The 13,357-nt window shown below is 36.2% G+C and overlaps 1 protein-coding gene across 2 annotated transcripts in view; it reads left to right on the plus strand.

Moving 5' to 3' along the window:
- HEATR5B (HEAT repeat containing 5B) overlaps window positions 1-13,357 on the plus strand; it is an 87,150-nt gene that overhangs the window by 15,038 nt on the left and 58,755 nt on the right. For both annotated transcript variants that reach the window (XM_060026819.1, XM_060026820.1), the window contains 9 exons: window positions 1,830-1,987; window positions 2,993-3,242; window positions 5,757-5,912; window positions 6,602-6,852; window positions 8,629-8,740; window positions 9,906-10,058; window positions 11,116-11,215; window positions 11,757-11,866; window positions 12,687-12,850. In XM_060026819.1, coding sequence (XP_059882802.1) covers window positions 1,830-1,987; window positions 2,993-3,242; window positions 5,757-5,912; window positions 6,602-6,852; window positions 8,629-8,740; window positions 9,906-10,058; window positions 11,116-11,215; window positions 11,757-11,866; window positions 12,687-12,850 — 1,454 coding nt within the window. The remainder of the gene's footprint in view (window positions 1-1,829; window positions 1,988-2,992; window positions 3,243-5,756; window positions 5,913-6,601; window positions 6,853-8,628; window positions 8,741-9,905; window positions 10,059-11,115; window positions 11,216-11,756; window positions 11,867-12,686; window positions 12,851-13,357) is intronic.

The raw sequence follows: 13,357 nt of genomic DNA on the forward strand, positions 1-13,357 counted from the left end.
TCCCAGTGACTTCTACTGTGCCTCACAGTTCCATAGAGATGCTTCAGGGACAGTTCTGAGTAGATGCTGAGTGAATCCAGCTCTGCTGTTGTCCCTACCCCTATTCCATCTCTGTATTGTAGAAAGAAAATCAGATCTTACAGATTCATGTCCTAGCTCTTATGTGTTTTGGGGGTTTTTTTTTTGTTTTTTTTTAACATCTTTATTGGGGTATAATTGCTTTACAATGATGTGTTAGTTTCTGCTTTATAACAAAGTGAATCAGTTATACATATACATATGTTCCCATATCTCTTCCCTCTTGCATCTCTCTCCCTCCCACCCTCCCTATCCCACCCCTCCAGGCGGTCACAAAGCGCCGAGCTGATCTGCCTGTCTAGCTTTTATGTTTATTTGCTGTGAAACCCTTTGAGCTTTGGTCTCTTCATCTTTAATCATGATTACTTCAGTGTTTGAATTAGATAACAGTGATGATGATGATAGGTAACAATTTATTAAGTGCTAACTATGTATAAGGCACTGAATTAAGCATATAACAGAGTTGTTTTATTTAATCCTCTCAAAAGCCCTAGGAATCCTAAGTACTGTTGTTATTCTCATTTTATAAACAAGGAAATTTAGGCTTAGAGAGATTGTGTCGTTTGTGGTGTAATAAGTGTTCTATTAAGTGAAATTAAAACCCAGGCATTCAAATTCCAAAGCCTGCATAGTTAATCATGAACTTTATGCCTCTCCTACAGAATTTTTGTGAGGATTATGTTTGCTACTGTGTAGGAAAGGACTTTATAAAATAGGAAGCTCTTTACAAGGGATGGCAAGTCGGTTGCAGTCCAGTGACGTTTCAATCCATTGGTAATTGTTGTATAGAAAGTGTGGTCTTGGCCTAGAGTCTGTCATACAGAGTGAAGTAAGTCAGAAAGAAAAAGACAAATACCGTATGCTAACACATATATATGGAATTTAAGAAAAAAATGTCATGAAGAACCTAGGGGTAAAGCAGGAATAAAGACGCAGACCTCTTAGAGAACGGACTTGAGGTTATGGGGAGGGGGAAGGGTGAGCTGTGACAGGGCGAGAGAGAGTCATGGGCATATACACAGTAACAAACGCAGTAAGGTAGATAGCTAGTGGGAAGCAGCCGCATGGCACAGGGATATTGGCTCGGTGCTTTGTGACAGCCTGGAGGGGTGGGATGGGGAGGGTGGGAGGGAGGGAGACGCAACAGGGAAGACATATGGGAACATATGTTTATGTATGACTGATTCACTTTGTTATAAAGCAGAAACTAACACACCATTGTAAAGCAATTATACCCCAATAAAGATGTTAAAAAAAAAAAAGAAAAAAAGAAAGTGTGGTCTTGGGAATTCCCTGGCGGTCCAGTGGTTAGGACTTGGTGCTTTCACCGCCGTGGAACTAAAATCCCACAAGCCATGTGCTGTGGCCAAAAAAAAAAAAAAATATTGTGTCCATCTCAACTGGGAGTGAGGGCTGCAGTCAGTTAGCAGTATCTGCTGTGAATGTGCGTTGTCTTTGTTGTGTTACACATATCAAGGCTAACATAATTGTTAGACTATTTTGACATAGATATATTGAATTGTTTTAATTTCTAGCTCCTTTTTTTTAGCATTTTTTTGCTTCAAAATTGAATTTAATTTTACAAATATATTGTAAATTTTAAGATCATAAGAAAATAAATGACCCTATCTCCTTTGTAATAGTTTAAGTATCCTTAAAAGCAATTACTTGAATTTTAAAGCTAGATTATTAGAAAATATTATTTAATAGCAAAATATATTTGCTTATAAATATATTTTTCTTCCTGAAAGTAATGCGCCAGAATGTGAAGCGAGCAACATTTGATGAAGTCTTAGAACTCATGGCCACAGGATTTCTACGTGGAGGGTCAGGTTTCTTAAAGAGTGGTGGAGAAATGTTAAAAGTTGGAGGGTCTGTTAATCGTGAAGTGAGAGTTGGAGTTACACAGGTTTGTAATATATATGTATAAAAGAATTCTCTTGGTATCACGTGTGAAATTTCATGGAAGACTCTTACTAAGTAACAGCGCGTACAGAGATTTTTAATACTGTCTAAAATTAAATAATTTTTAAAATGTCTTTCAAAACATTTCTTTTACTAAACGAATGAATTACATTCAAATCTAAATTGCATCTTATATGGAAAGGTAGGTATTTGATGTGTAAAGAAGCCTATGTCTGCTATATCTATCTGTCTGTCTTTAACAAAATTTTTCCAAATTTTACTTCGCAGAAAATCAGAAGTAAAGTAATTGAGTTTTAATTGAAATTGTATTCAAGTAACTTGAGGCATTTAGGTTTTAATGTTTTCCAACAACTCTTGTAGCTAAAAATATTGGTTAGTACTTTGGATTTATCATCATTGATTAATCACCAGTGCAATTATGCAGTTAAACCTGACTTGAAATTATAGTTTCAAAATAATAATTAATACCAAATAAGATGTTATGGTTAATAACCTAATAATAATTAACACCTAATAATAATTAACACCTAATAGGATGAAATGGTTTTTTTGATCTTAGTCAAAATCATCCACTTATACCTTATTCCAGAAACAAGCATAAAATGGAAGTAAACCATTTGTATCTTACAGTCATAAGCAAATGTTTTGTAGCTCTAGCTCAGCGTTTATTTAGCATGTTAGGGTTTTATTACTATAACTTATCACCTTCATCACCAGGGTGAATTCACCTTTCCTTCCCTCCCACACCATTCTCTCTCTGTGTTCTTCTTGTAGTTATTATCCTGAGAGCTGTTTTTAGTCAAAGATACTTCAACCAGTAATTCCCATGCTAGAAGTACTAAAAAGGTCTCAAGTTTTAAACTTTCTCAATTTTAATCTCAAAGATAATTTATTTTTCATGCTGTCATCAGTTATTTACGTAGTTGCTTTATCTGTAATTTCATTTCATTTATATAAATTTATCTAAAGCATCTTAATCTATTTACAGGCATATGTTGTTTTTGTAACAACATTGGGTGGTCAGTGGTTAGAGCGTAGCTTTGCCACATTCTTGTCTCATGTACTTGATCTGGTTTCCCATCCTCGGGCAACGCAAACACATGTAGAGGCTGTGTACTCCAGACGGTGCGTCTCCTTTATCCTGAGAGCTACTGTGGGCAGTTTGCTAGGTGAAAAAGCCCAGATTGCAGCTGCCAAAGAAATATGCCAAGCGATTGGAAAGCAAATGAAAGCAGTAGGTAAGAATTTTTCTTTTTAATAAATTAATTTATTTATCTACTTTTGGCTGTGTTGGGTCTTCATTGCTGTGCGCAGGCTTTTCTCTAGTTGCGGCAAGCAGGGGCTACTCTTTGTTGCAGTGTGCAGGCTTCTCATTGTGGTGGCTTCTCTTGTTGCGGAGCATGGGCTCTAGGTGTGCGGGCTTCAGTAGTTGCGGCACACGGACTCAGTAGTTGTGGCACCCAGGCTCAGTAGTTGTGGCTCACGGGCTCTAGAGAGCAGGCTCAGTAGTTGTGGCACATGGGCTTAGTTGCTCCACAGCATGTGGAATCTTCCCGGACCAGGGCTAGAACCCGTGTCCCCTGCATTGGCAGGCGGATTCTTAACCACTGCACCACCAGGGAAGTCCCAGTAGGTAAGAATTAATGTCATGATCTGTATTGTTGATTACTTTAGTCATTTAGTTCTTTACTGTTATTCTTAATAAATACTAATAGATCTGATTAGTTCATATACCTTTCTGGACTGTGTTTTAATAGTCATTTTTATTGTGTACTCTTATTTGATATTCAAACAACATATAATTACAGTGAAGTGGAGTTTTTCAGTATTTGGTTAGTGTGTTTGTAAGGTTAGGCTTTCTGTTTTATATCTAGTATCTACCGATTTTATCGCTCTCCCGGTATGCCGCAGCACATTGAGGAATCTTTGAGGAATAATCTATTGTGGTTTTTCTTCTTGGAACCTATTGTTTTATAAATACATGTTGTTTTCCCCTCCGTTAATAGGCTTAATGTGAAAATTTAGAGAGAAACAGTTACAGGTGGTTTTTCGCCCACTATAGGATATACTGTGAAACCTCAGTAATTCATAATTAAAAGAAATCCTTTTCTAGGAAGTGTCAATTTTATAAACTTTTCTGTTTAACAAGTAGTTATTGAGTATTTGAGATTGCAAAGCAGTAATTCAGGTTTTGAACAGTGAGTAAGATAAAGTTCCTGCCTTCCTGGAGCTTATAATAATACAATTAAGGAACTAACGCAAAGTAAAATATAAATTCTATAAGATAATTTACTTTTATCACTCTTGGGAATATACATTAACTTTAATCAAGAAAATTATATTGGTCTTCCCTGGTGGCGCAGTGGTTGAGAGTCTGCCTGCCGATGCAGGGGACACGGGTTCACGCCCCGGTCCGGGAGGATCCCACATGCCGTGGAGCGGCTGGGCCCGTGAGCCATGGCCGCTGAGCCTGCGCGTCCGGAGCCTGTGCTCCGCAACGGGAGAGGCCACAACAGTGAGAGCCGCGTACTGCAAAACAAAAACAAAAACAAAAAACAACAACAACAAAAAAATTATATTGCTTAACAGGGGTCTTTAGAAATAAGAATTTAATGAATAGAAAATATCCAGCACTTTATATTTAGAGAATGTATATTGAACATCTTATAAAATTAATAAAAATAAATCCACAAATAGTTTATAGTTTTTGTTGTTTATAATAGCTTACTAGGCAAACCATATTTTAAATGCATGGGACTAACTGAAAGTTAGGAATTGTGAATTAAAGGGTGTTTAAATTAATGAGGTATCATTCTTTAGGTATGTTAAAATATAATCTGTCCTAGGTTCACAGCTTTATAAATATTTGTATATTTATTCCTTGAAGAAATGTTTGAGTGTCAAAGACACTGTGCCAAACAGTGGGAGTAAAACAGCGAGCCACACGTAGATAGCACCTGTTCAGGGAGCTTAGAGCTTAGTACCTAAAAGAAAGAGTTCGTGCATTTCCAAGTGCAGAAATGTCTAAGAAGAAAAGAGGCATTTAATTTTAATCCATAGTATATTAATCTATTATATCCTATTATTCTACATTTTATAACCTGGTAATTCATAATGAATGTAAATAAGAAAGTTTTACTGTCATTTAAGGGTTATTAATCTTAAGGTCACAGATTTTTAAGCCATTAAGCCATTCGATTTTTAAAATGGTAAAAGCAGAATTAAACATAGTGCTATGTACCTGGAATTTATGGAGCAGAATATATTCTCAATTAGTAATTTGACAAGGAATTTTTATTTGTTTCATGATTAAATATGGTTCAATTCTATTGGAAGGTAAAAGGTGGGGCCAGGGACCAGCAAGTTAATGGAAACTTTGAGGACCATCCCAGTAAGAAATTCTAAAGTCACTTTCCTTATAGATCTTCTTTCTGGTCAGTAATTTGACAGTGATGCTACCAGCACACTACAGCTCTTAAAATAGCAGTGATAATAATAAAGTAACAATAATAGCTGCTAATGTTTACTGAATGTATATTGGGGGTAGGCATTGTGCTAAATTCTTTATATTGACTTTTTATCATTGTGGTTTTGATTTGTATTTCCCTAATTGTTAGTGATGTTCAGCATACAAACAGAGTTCTTAACAGTCAGGTATCAGCTGGTATAATTTAAAAACATAAATTGCGTAGATCAAAAAATTATATCACAATTTAATTCACCCACATTCGTACATGATTTTGTGTTTCCAGAAGCGGTAGTGAATGACACTAGTGGTGAAAACAAATCTGGAGCAGCAGACATTGCAGCAAGCCAGCATGTGATGGTTTGTGCCCTGCAGGAGCTTGGGAGTCTGGTGCAGAGCCTAAATGCCACCGCATCCCCTCTTATTCAGGAAGCATCTATAGGTATGATATTCACTTATATGCTGGAATATTTTTTTCAATATTTTTAGAAGTCATAGGTGTAATTGATATTTAACTCCTGATTGGTTGCTTATCATGGTAATTAGCAGTTTACATCATTTGTTAAAAGTTGGGTTTTATTTAGGATTCACTGTGATAGTGAATCTTGAATTAAATGTTGAAATAAAGTTTTGGGAGACAAATCAAAAACAGTCATGGTAGTTTTGTTTCTAAACTTTATTGAGTACTTTATGCCAACATTTATATTTTATTGGATGTACTATGTTCTTTGTAGAAAATGTTCCTTAAAGTACTTTCCTGTTTATGAGTTGATATATGTGTTTTTTGGCACAGTTCTAAATGTATCTGTATAAAACCATAACAATTATGATTTTAATTATTGTGTTACACATAGTTCTTTTTTTTTTTTTGCGGTACGCGGGCCTCTCACTGCTGTGGCCTCTCCCGTTGCGGAGCACAGGCTCCGGACGCGCAGGCTCAGTGGCCATGGCTCACGGGCCCAGCCGCTCCGCGGCATGTGGGATCTTCCCGGACTGGGGCACGAACCTGCGTCCCCTGCATTGGCAGGCAGACTCTCAACCACTGCGCCACCAGGGAAGCCCTACACATAGTTCTTTTAACTCATGAAATTGTGTGACTTCATTAAGAGTAATTTTTTGAGTACTTTTTAGGCCTTTTGGAGACAGTGACTTCAGTGCTTCTTCACCCAAGCATGGCAGCTCGACTTGCTGCTGCGTGGTGTCTGCGCTGTGTGGCTGTGGCACTGCCTTTCCAGCTGGCACCATTTCTAGACAGGTGTGCAGAACGACTCAACAACCTGAAAACTTCACCAGAAGCTGTTAGTGGATACAGTTTTGCAATGGCTGCTTTGTTAGGTGGAGTTCATCAGTGTCCTTTGGGCATTCCTCATGCCAAGGGAAAGGTATGACAAAGATCCTAAGATTGTAAGTGCTGTCACATGGACTTTAGTCTTTATTGGAACACCTTCTGTGATTGATGTTGAACTGGGTGATCAAACAAAAACAGTTTTACTGTGATAATAAATGATACAGTATTCTGCTAATATGGAGTCGACAGACCCTAATTAAAAATTTTTTTTTTTTATGGTGGTACGCGGGCCTCTCCCTGTTGTGGCCTTTCCCGCTGCGGAGCACAGGCTCCGGGCACGCAGGCTCAGCAGCCATGGCTCACGGGCCTAGCCGCTCTGCGGCATGTGGGATCTTCCCAGACCGGGGCACGAACCCGTGTCCCCTGCATCGGCAGGCGGACTCTCAACCACTGCGCCACCAGGGAAGCCCCCTAATTAAAATTTGATATTTAATCCTGATACAGGAATAATAGTTTTGTCTGGGTATAGTATCATTTTATAATTTATTTTAGAGAGAGGAATAAAAAAAGCCCTTACAGTAATTCTTCAGAAATCAGAGCTTTTCTTTGAGGTTTTAGAAATAAAAATTCACATTGCTATATTCAAAATGTCAAGAGAATGTGCTATTGCTATAGTTAGCATTTTGGTAATACTTAATAAAAGTTGAATGGTTTTCATGAATCAATTACTTTTTTTTCCCTTTCTCCTATACCTTATACTACTATCAAGATTTTCTTCTTAGGAATATTGTGTTTGTATAAATATTATTTGCAACTTTATATTGGGGCTAGATCTTTTGGTTTTTTTTTTTTCTGTTTTTTTTTTCTTCCTGGGTTACCAGGCCCATGTCCATTCATTTCTGTGAGTTCCATAGCTGCTACTTAAATCTGGGCTTCCATCTCCCTGTGTCATATGCTTGCCTCCTCACTGATTATTCTTCTTGGAATCTTTTTCTCCCATCTCTTCCACCCCACTTTCGTATTTTATGTTTGCTCAGAGACCCTTAGGAACTACTCAGGGATCAGAGAATAAAATATAATCACCTTTGTCTGCTAAACTGGTACCTTCATAATTTGCCTTTATTCTGCCCTTTCATTCTAGTTTCTCACTGCTCTAGTCAGACTAGTCATCTTGCTTTCCTTCCGTGCTTTTTTCAGCCTCCATGTCTTTGCTCTTGCTAATCTCTTACATTAGAATTTCATCCCTCTTCTTGTTCACCTGCACCAAACATAGCTGCTTTAGGTCTCTTTGCTGACCACTACATCTGTACTATTATCATTTGATTATGTGCTGCTTGTTACTTCCCATTTTTCCTATGTCTTCTGTCTCTAAGACTATAAGCACCATAAGATTAGCTTAATGGCAGATGTATAATAAGAGTTCAACAAATCTTTAAACGTAGGATAACAGTACTACTAATAATAGCATTTATTGAGTGATTACATGGACCAGCGCTGTTCTGAGTACTTTGCTGTATTAATTTATTAATCCTCATAAGAGTGAGGTTGGCACTCCTGTTATTCCTATTTTAGCAGTGAGGGAACTGAGGCAGAGAGATTGAGTTATCCTAAGTCAGAAAGCTAGGAGATGACAAAGCTGGGATATGAACTCCGGCATTCTGGCTCTAGAACTCACTCTTAACCACTGTGTTGTAATGGGTCTTCTCAAAGTCAGCAGAGCAATCAGGATTGATTAGGTATTGATGTTGCCTCTTTAAAAACATGTTAACAGCAACAACAAAAAAGGATAACTTCTTTTTTAATGAAGTATACTAGCTGTGTATTTTCTTACTTGATTTTGTTAAAATCCAATTCTAAACTTTTCTTGCAGATGGTAGTTAGTATTGCTGAAGATCTCTTACGAACTGCTGCCCAAAATAGCAGGCTATCTTTACAGCGCACCCAAGCTGGATGGCTCTTACTTGGAGCACTTATGACTTTAGGTACAATTATATTTGAGTAGGATTTTGTCTTATTCTATAACTGTCAGTAGACTGTAAAGAAATTTTAATTTAGAAGTATTCAACTTCACATTCTAGACTTTGAATGAAGTTAAAAAATGGTAATGATGTTTTTCTCATCATTTGGTATTAGATTTCTCTTTTTGGTAATTTCTGTTTATGTACATTTAGTGAGAAAGGTGTTAGCAAAGTTTCCCCTTTGCCATCAGAATAGCCATGGTCTAAATGATTAGCCTAGTATTAATGTAAAGAGATGAGAGCATGGGGCATATTCCATGCCCAAAGTAAAGACCAGTGACATGATTTTAGTAGCGTGATAAAGTCACACTTAAACGGCATCTCCCATTGGTGTTGCTTTCTTGGGGTTATCTTTATGCACTTCACTTTCCTAAGTGCTATGACAAATCTGAGATGCAGGCAAAGTTTAGCACTGTACATAGAACAGAAATATGTTTTATCATTGTGATAAGGTGTGTCCACTTTTTACTTCATGTGTTTGGCTTCTACTATAAAAAGTATGCGTGTGTGTGCTACAAAGTTACTCACTGCTTGATGCATCTACCTTTTGGAAATTAAACCTTGACTTCATTTTTTAAAGAAAATAAAAAGTGGTAACTTTTTTTTCTAGAAATTTATGTTGTGTGCTATGTTAAATGAATTCCTTAGCAATGGAAATATAGGTTCCTGGTTCTAAATATACTACTCCATAGAACTAAATTAACCATATAAATTGCCCTTAAAATGGAGTAGTAAATATATGTATGTGTTTGGGAGTGGATGTACATGTTTATATACATATATAATATTTATAGAAAAGGCATCATAAAATGTGTCCCAGATATATTTTATCATTGATAGAATGTAATCCATCATTCTGAATATATTTGGGTAATTTCTTTTAGATGACTTTTTGTGGATTTGTTTTATGTTGGATGCTAAAAATATTGATAGTTTTTAGGTGAATTTTATTATGCTTTAATATATATTTTACTTACTGAATAAGAAACATTTTGAAAATGTTAATATTAGAGACAAAGATACAGTGAAATGATAGATATTGTTAGAGCTTGTTTGGGGCTCTTTTCTTTGACTTTTGTTTGTAATGCTATATATATGTATGGTTTGGTGTTCTCATTTTCTCTGTCAGGACCATCTGTTGTTCGTTACCATCTGCCCAAGATGTTGTTATTGTGGCGAAATGTTTTCCCTCGTTCATTGAAGGAATTGGAGGCTGAGAAGGCCCGAGGCGATTCTTTTACCTGGCAGGTAACATTGGAAGGTCGTGCTGGAGCTTTATGTGGTAAGAACTGAAAGGACTGCACTTTCAGGATATTATTTTCTTACTAAAATATTTGTGAAGTGAAGGAAAATGATTACTTCAATTTTTTACTTTAATATATAATGAAGAATCTGTACACTTTTGGATTTAGAAAGAAACTTTATAAGTAATCTATACCAGTTTACTAATTTCGTAATAAAAATGAAGCTGAGACTCTGAAAAGGAGGTTAGAGTTCATGATCAATTAGGAGCTGGAACAACCAAGGTGTCTTAATTCCCAGTTATTGCATTCTTCCTCCTGAAGAAGCACTGCGTCACCAAGTAAAAAAGCCCAGTGCCTATTTAAAGGAAAAAGAAACAGGATTACCAAGGTTACTGAGTTTACAGTTAGTTTTTTCTTAATGGACAGATAGCTGTTTTCTCCCATCAAATCTGCAAAAGTTGATACGTCTTTTAGATATCAGCATTTTAAAAAGTATCAAAGTTGTTTTTGTTTGGGAGTCAGCAACTTACAGGAAAGGCTCAAGTTTTGTTTTATTTGAAAACTAGAATTACACAGAGTGACCCTGTCCTTTTTTGCTTTATCTGAGGGTGAAAAGTGCTTCTTTTTTCAAACTGTGGGAGACAGATGTACACTTAACCGTAAGCGCCACAGGGCAAGGTGTTAGTTTTGTTCCCACACATCTAAGAGCTGGTTTAGTCTTAGCTCTACTGCTAAAGAGCCAATAAAGCTATGTCCTCTCACTGGGCCATTATGTCCACTGTTGGTTCTGTTCTGAAACAGCTTTTTTTGTAATTATCTGAATTCACGTGGGATCATAGACTTCTGAATTCTCGTTCACAGAAATCTTACTAACAGACATCTTCCCTCCCTCCATTTTTGCTGTCCACTCTTCTTCTAGCCTTTTCTAATGAGTTTTCTCTAAAGTTGCAATTGGTTCTTCTTTTGGTTTGACCTTGTTTTAGAACTTTATATTTTGTAATAATTAAAAATTTTAGGTACCTTTATATAATTTTATAAATTTGTTCATCCTCACAAAAGCTGTTTCAAATATGTCTTTTTAAAATTTTTATTTAGCAATGAGGAGTTTTGTTGCACATTGTCCTGAACTCCTAACTGAAGATGTGATTAGAAAATTGATGACCCCTATTGAATGTGCCATGACTATGATGTCACAGTAAGTAGGCAATTAGGACACATTAACATCCAATTTTATATATTTATAAATAGCCATGTTTTGTAATTCCCTATAGTATCATATAGGAAATGTACTAAATTTTATTTGTGTGAAGTGACTTTAAAAATTTCAGTAGCGGTGTGGATTGAAATAAAATTGTATTTTATTTATTTATTTTAATTATTATTTATTTATTTATTTTGGCTGCACTGGGTCTTAGTTAAGGCATGTGGGCTTCTTAATTGCAGCATGCAAGCTCTTAGATGCAGCATGCATGTGGGATCTAGTTCTCTGACCAGGGATCGAACCTGGGCCCCCTGCATTGTGAGCATGGGGCCTTACCCACTGGACCACCAGGGAAGTCCCTAAAATTGTATTTTATAGTGTTTCTCTTACTAACAGTAAAAGTCACAAAATAAACTAAAAGAAAAATGTAATACTTATCAATGTACTTTGATGGTACATTGATACATGGCTGGAAAAAAATGTAAGTAATGCTTATTCTAATAAGCTAATACTAATTATACTTTTGATATTTTAGCATTCCATCTGTAATTAAAGCCCACGGAGCTCATCTGAAAGCTAGTGCTGCAATGGTCCGTTTAAGACTTTATGATATCTTGGCGTTGTTACCTCCAAAAACTTATGAAGGTAAATAAAATTTGTGGATGTCTAATAAAAATTCTTCAGTATACCTTTGCAGTTCTTCACAATATCATAGGGTTCTGACCATGTAAAGGAAGGCAACCATTTTCCTTTTCTTCATACATAGTAGCTAACACTCGTTGAGCACTACTGTGTTCCAGGTCTCGTTCTAAGCCCTTAACAGGTATTAGCATCTTTGACTCTAACCACAACCTTATGAGGCTAAAATATAGCTTTCTTTAAAGATAAAGAATCTCAGGTACTTAGAGGTTGTGTAACTTGCACAAGTCTGGGAGGTAGTTAAGTGGCAGAGCTTGGATTCAAACCCAGTTGGTTCATCTTCAGAGTCTATGCTTTTAATGACTATCCCAACTGTTATAATACAGCCAAAATTTAGGAATCTGGAGGGAGAATAGTAATGTACTTTTGCAGAAGTTAAATGTCACATAAAATGTTAATATTCCAGTGCAACCATGCCCAAGAATTTTGATATGCTGTGGTTCAGTGTTTACACATCGTTAGGTAATTAATAGTAAATAATAATCATCATATTTAATATATTTAAAATAAAAAATCTTTTCTCTATTTGAGTTTTTGATTACTTTAAATAATTTGGGCTAAAAGGCATAATACAATAACAAAAAAGGAAGTGCCATTATTGTGTATTAAAACCAGTGTTAAAATATTTAATACTGGTTTTTCTTAAAAGGGAACGGGGACTTAATTATTTTACTCCTGTTGAACATATTGCTGCTCTTGGTGGGCAGTGATTGTCATTTTCTTAAAAAGTATTCTCTGTAATCTGACCTGAAGTTCTGTTTTTTAGGCTCTTTCAATGCACTTCTTAGAGAACTGGTAGCAGAATTCACTTTGACTGACAACTCAGCCAACACAACTACTTCCCTCCTCAGATCCCTCTGCCACTATGATGATAGTGTTCTTCTTGGTTCCTGGCTTCAAGAAACTGATCATAAATCAATTGAAGACCAGGTAGTAAGCTATAAAGTGAAATGAAATACTAGCTTGATTGAAAAACAATGGTACTATTACACATTGTCATTTAAAAAGAAAATATTGTAGACTAAGGTTTAATTTTCATTTAGCTTTCTTAGACGTTTAAAGATACCTTCCTAGGGGTGGATAAATAGTGAAAAAAGGAAAGCAGCCACAGTTAGAATTTGGCGAACTGTCTTTATTCAATATTCTGTGTATTTAGGTACGCTGTGGTTTCATTGGCAAAGATCAGTTTTGACTAGCTTTTTGGTTTTTGGTGTTTGTTTTGGTTTAGTTTATTTTGTGACAGGTTAGAGAGGAATAGGATTTAGTAGGTTGAAGATTTAGAACCTTTTTTGCCCATGAATACATTATTATGTACCTTTTAAAAAGAGTTACTAAAGGCTGCTTTTGTTTTGTTTTTTTTTGTTTTTGTTTTTGCGGTACGCGGGCCTCTCACTGTTGTGGCCTCTCCCGTTGCGGAGCCCAGGCTCCGGATGCGCA

The sequence above is a fragment of the Delphinus delphis genome, chromosome 12 (genome assembly GCF_949987515.2).
Source record: "Delphinus delphis chromosome 12, mDelDel1.2, whole genome shotgun sequence".
Taxonomy (NCBI): Eukaryota; Metazoa; Chordata; class Mammalia; order Artiodactyla; family Delphinidae; genus Delphinus; species Delphinus delphis.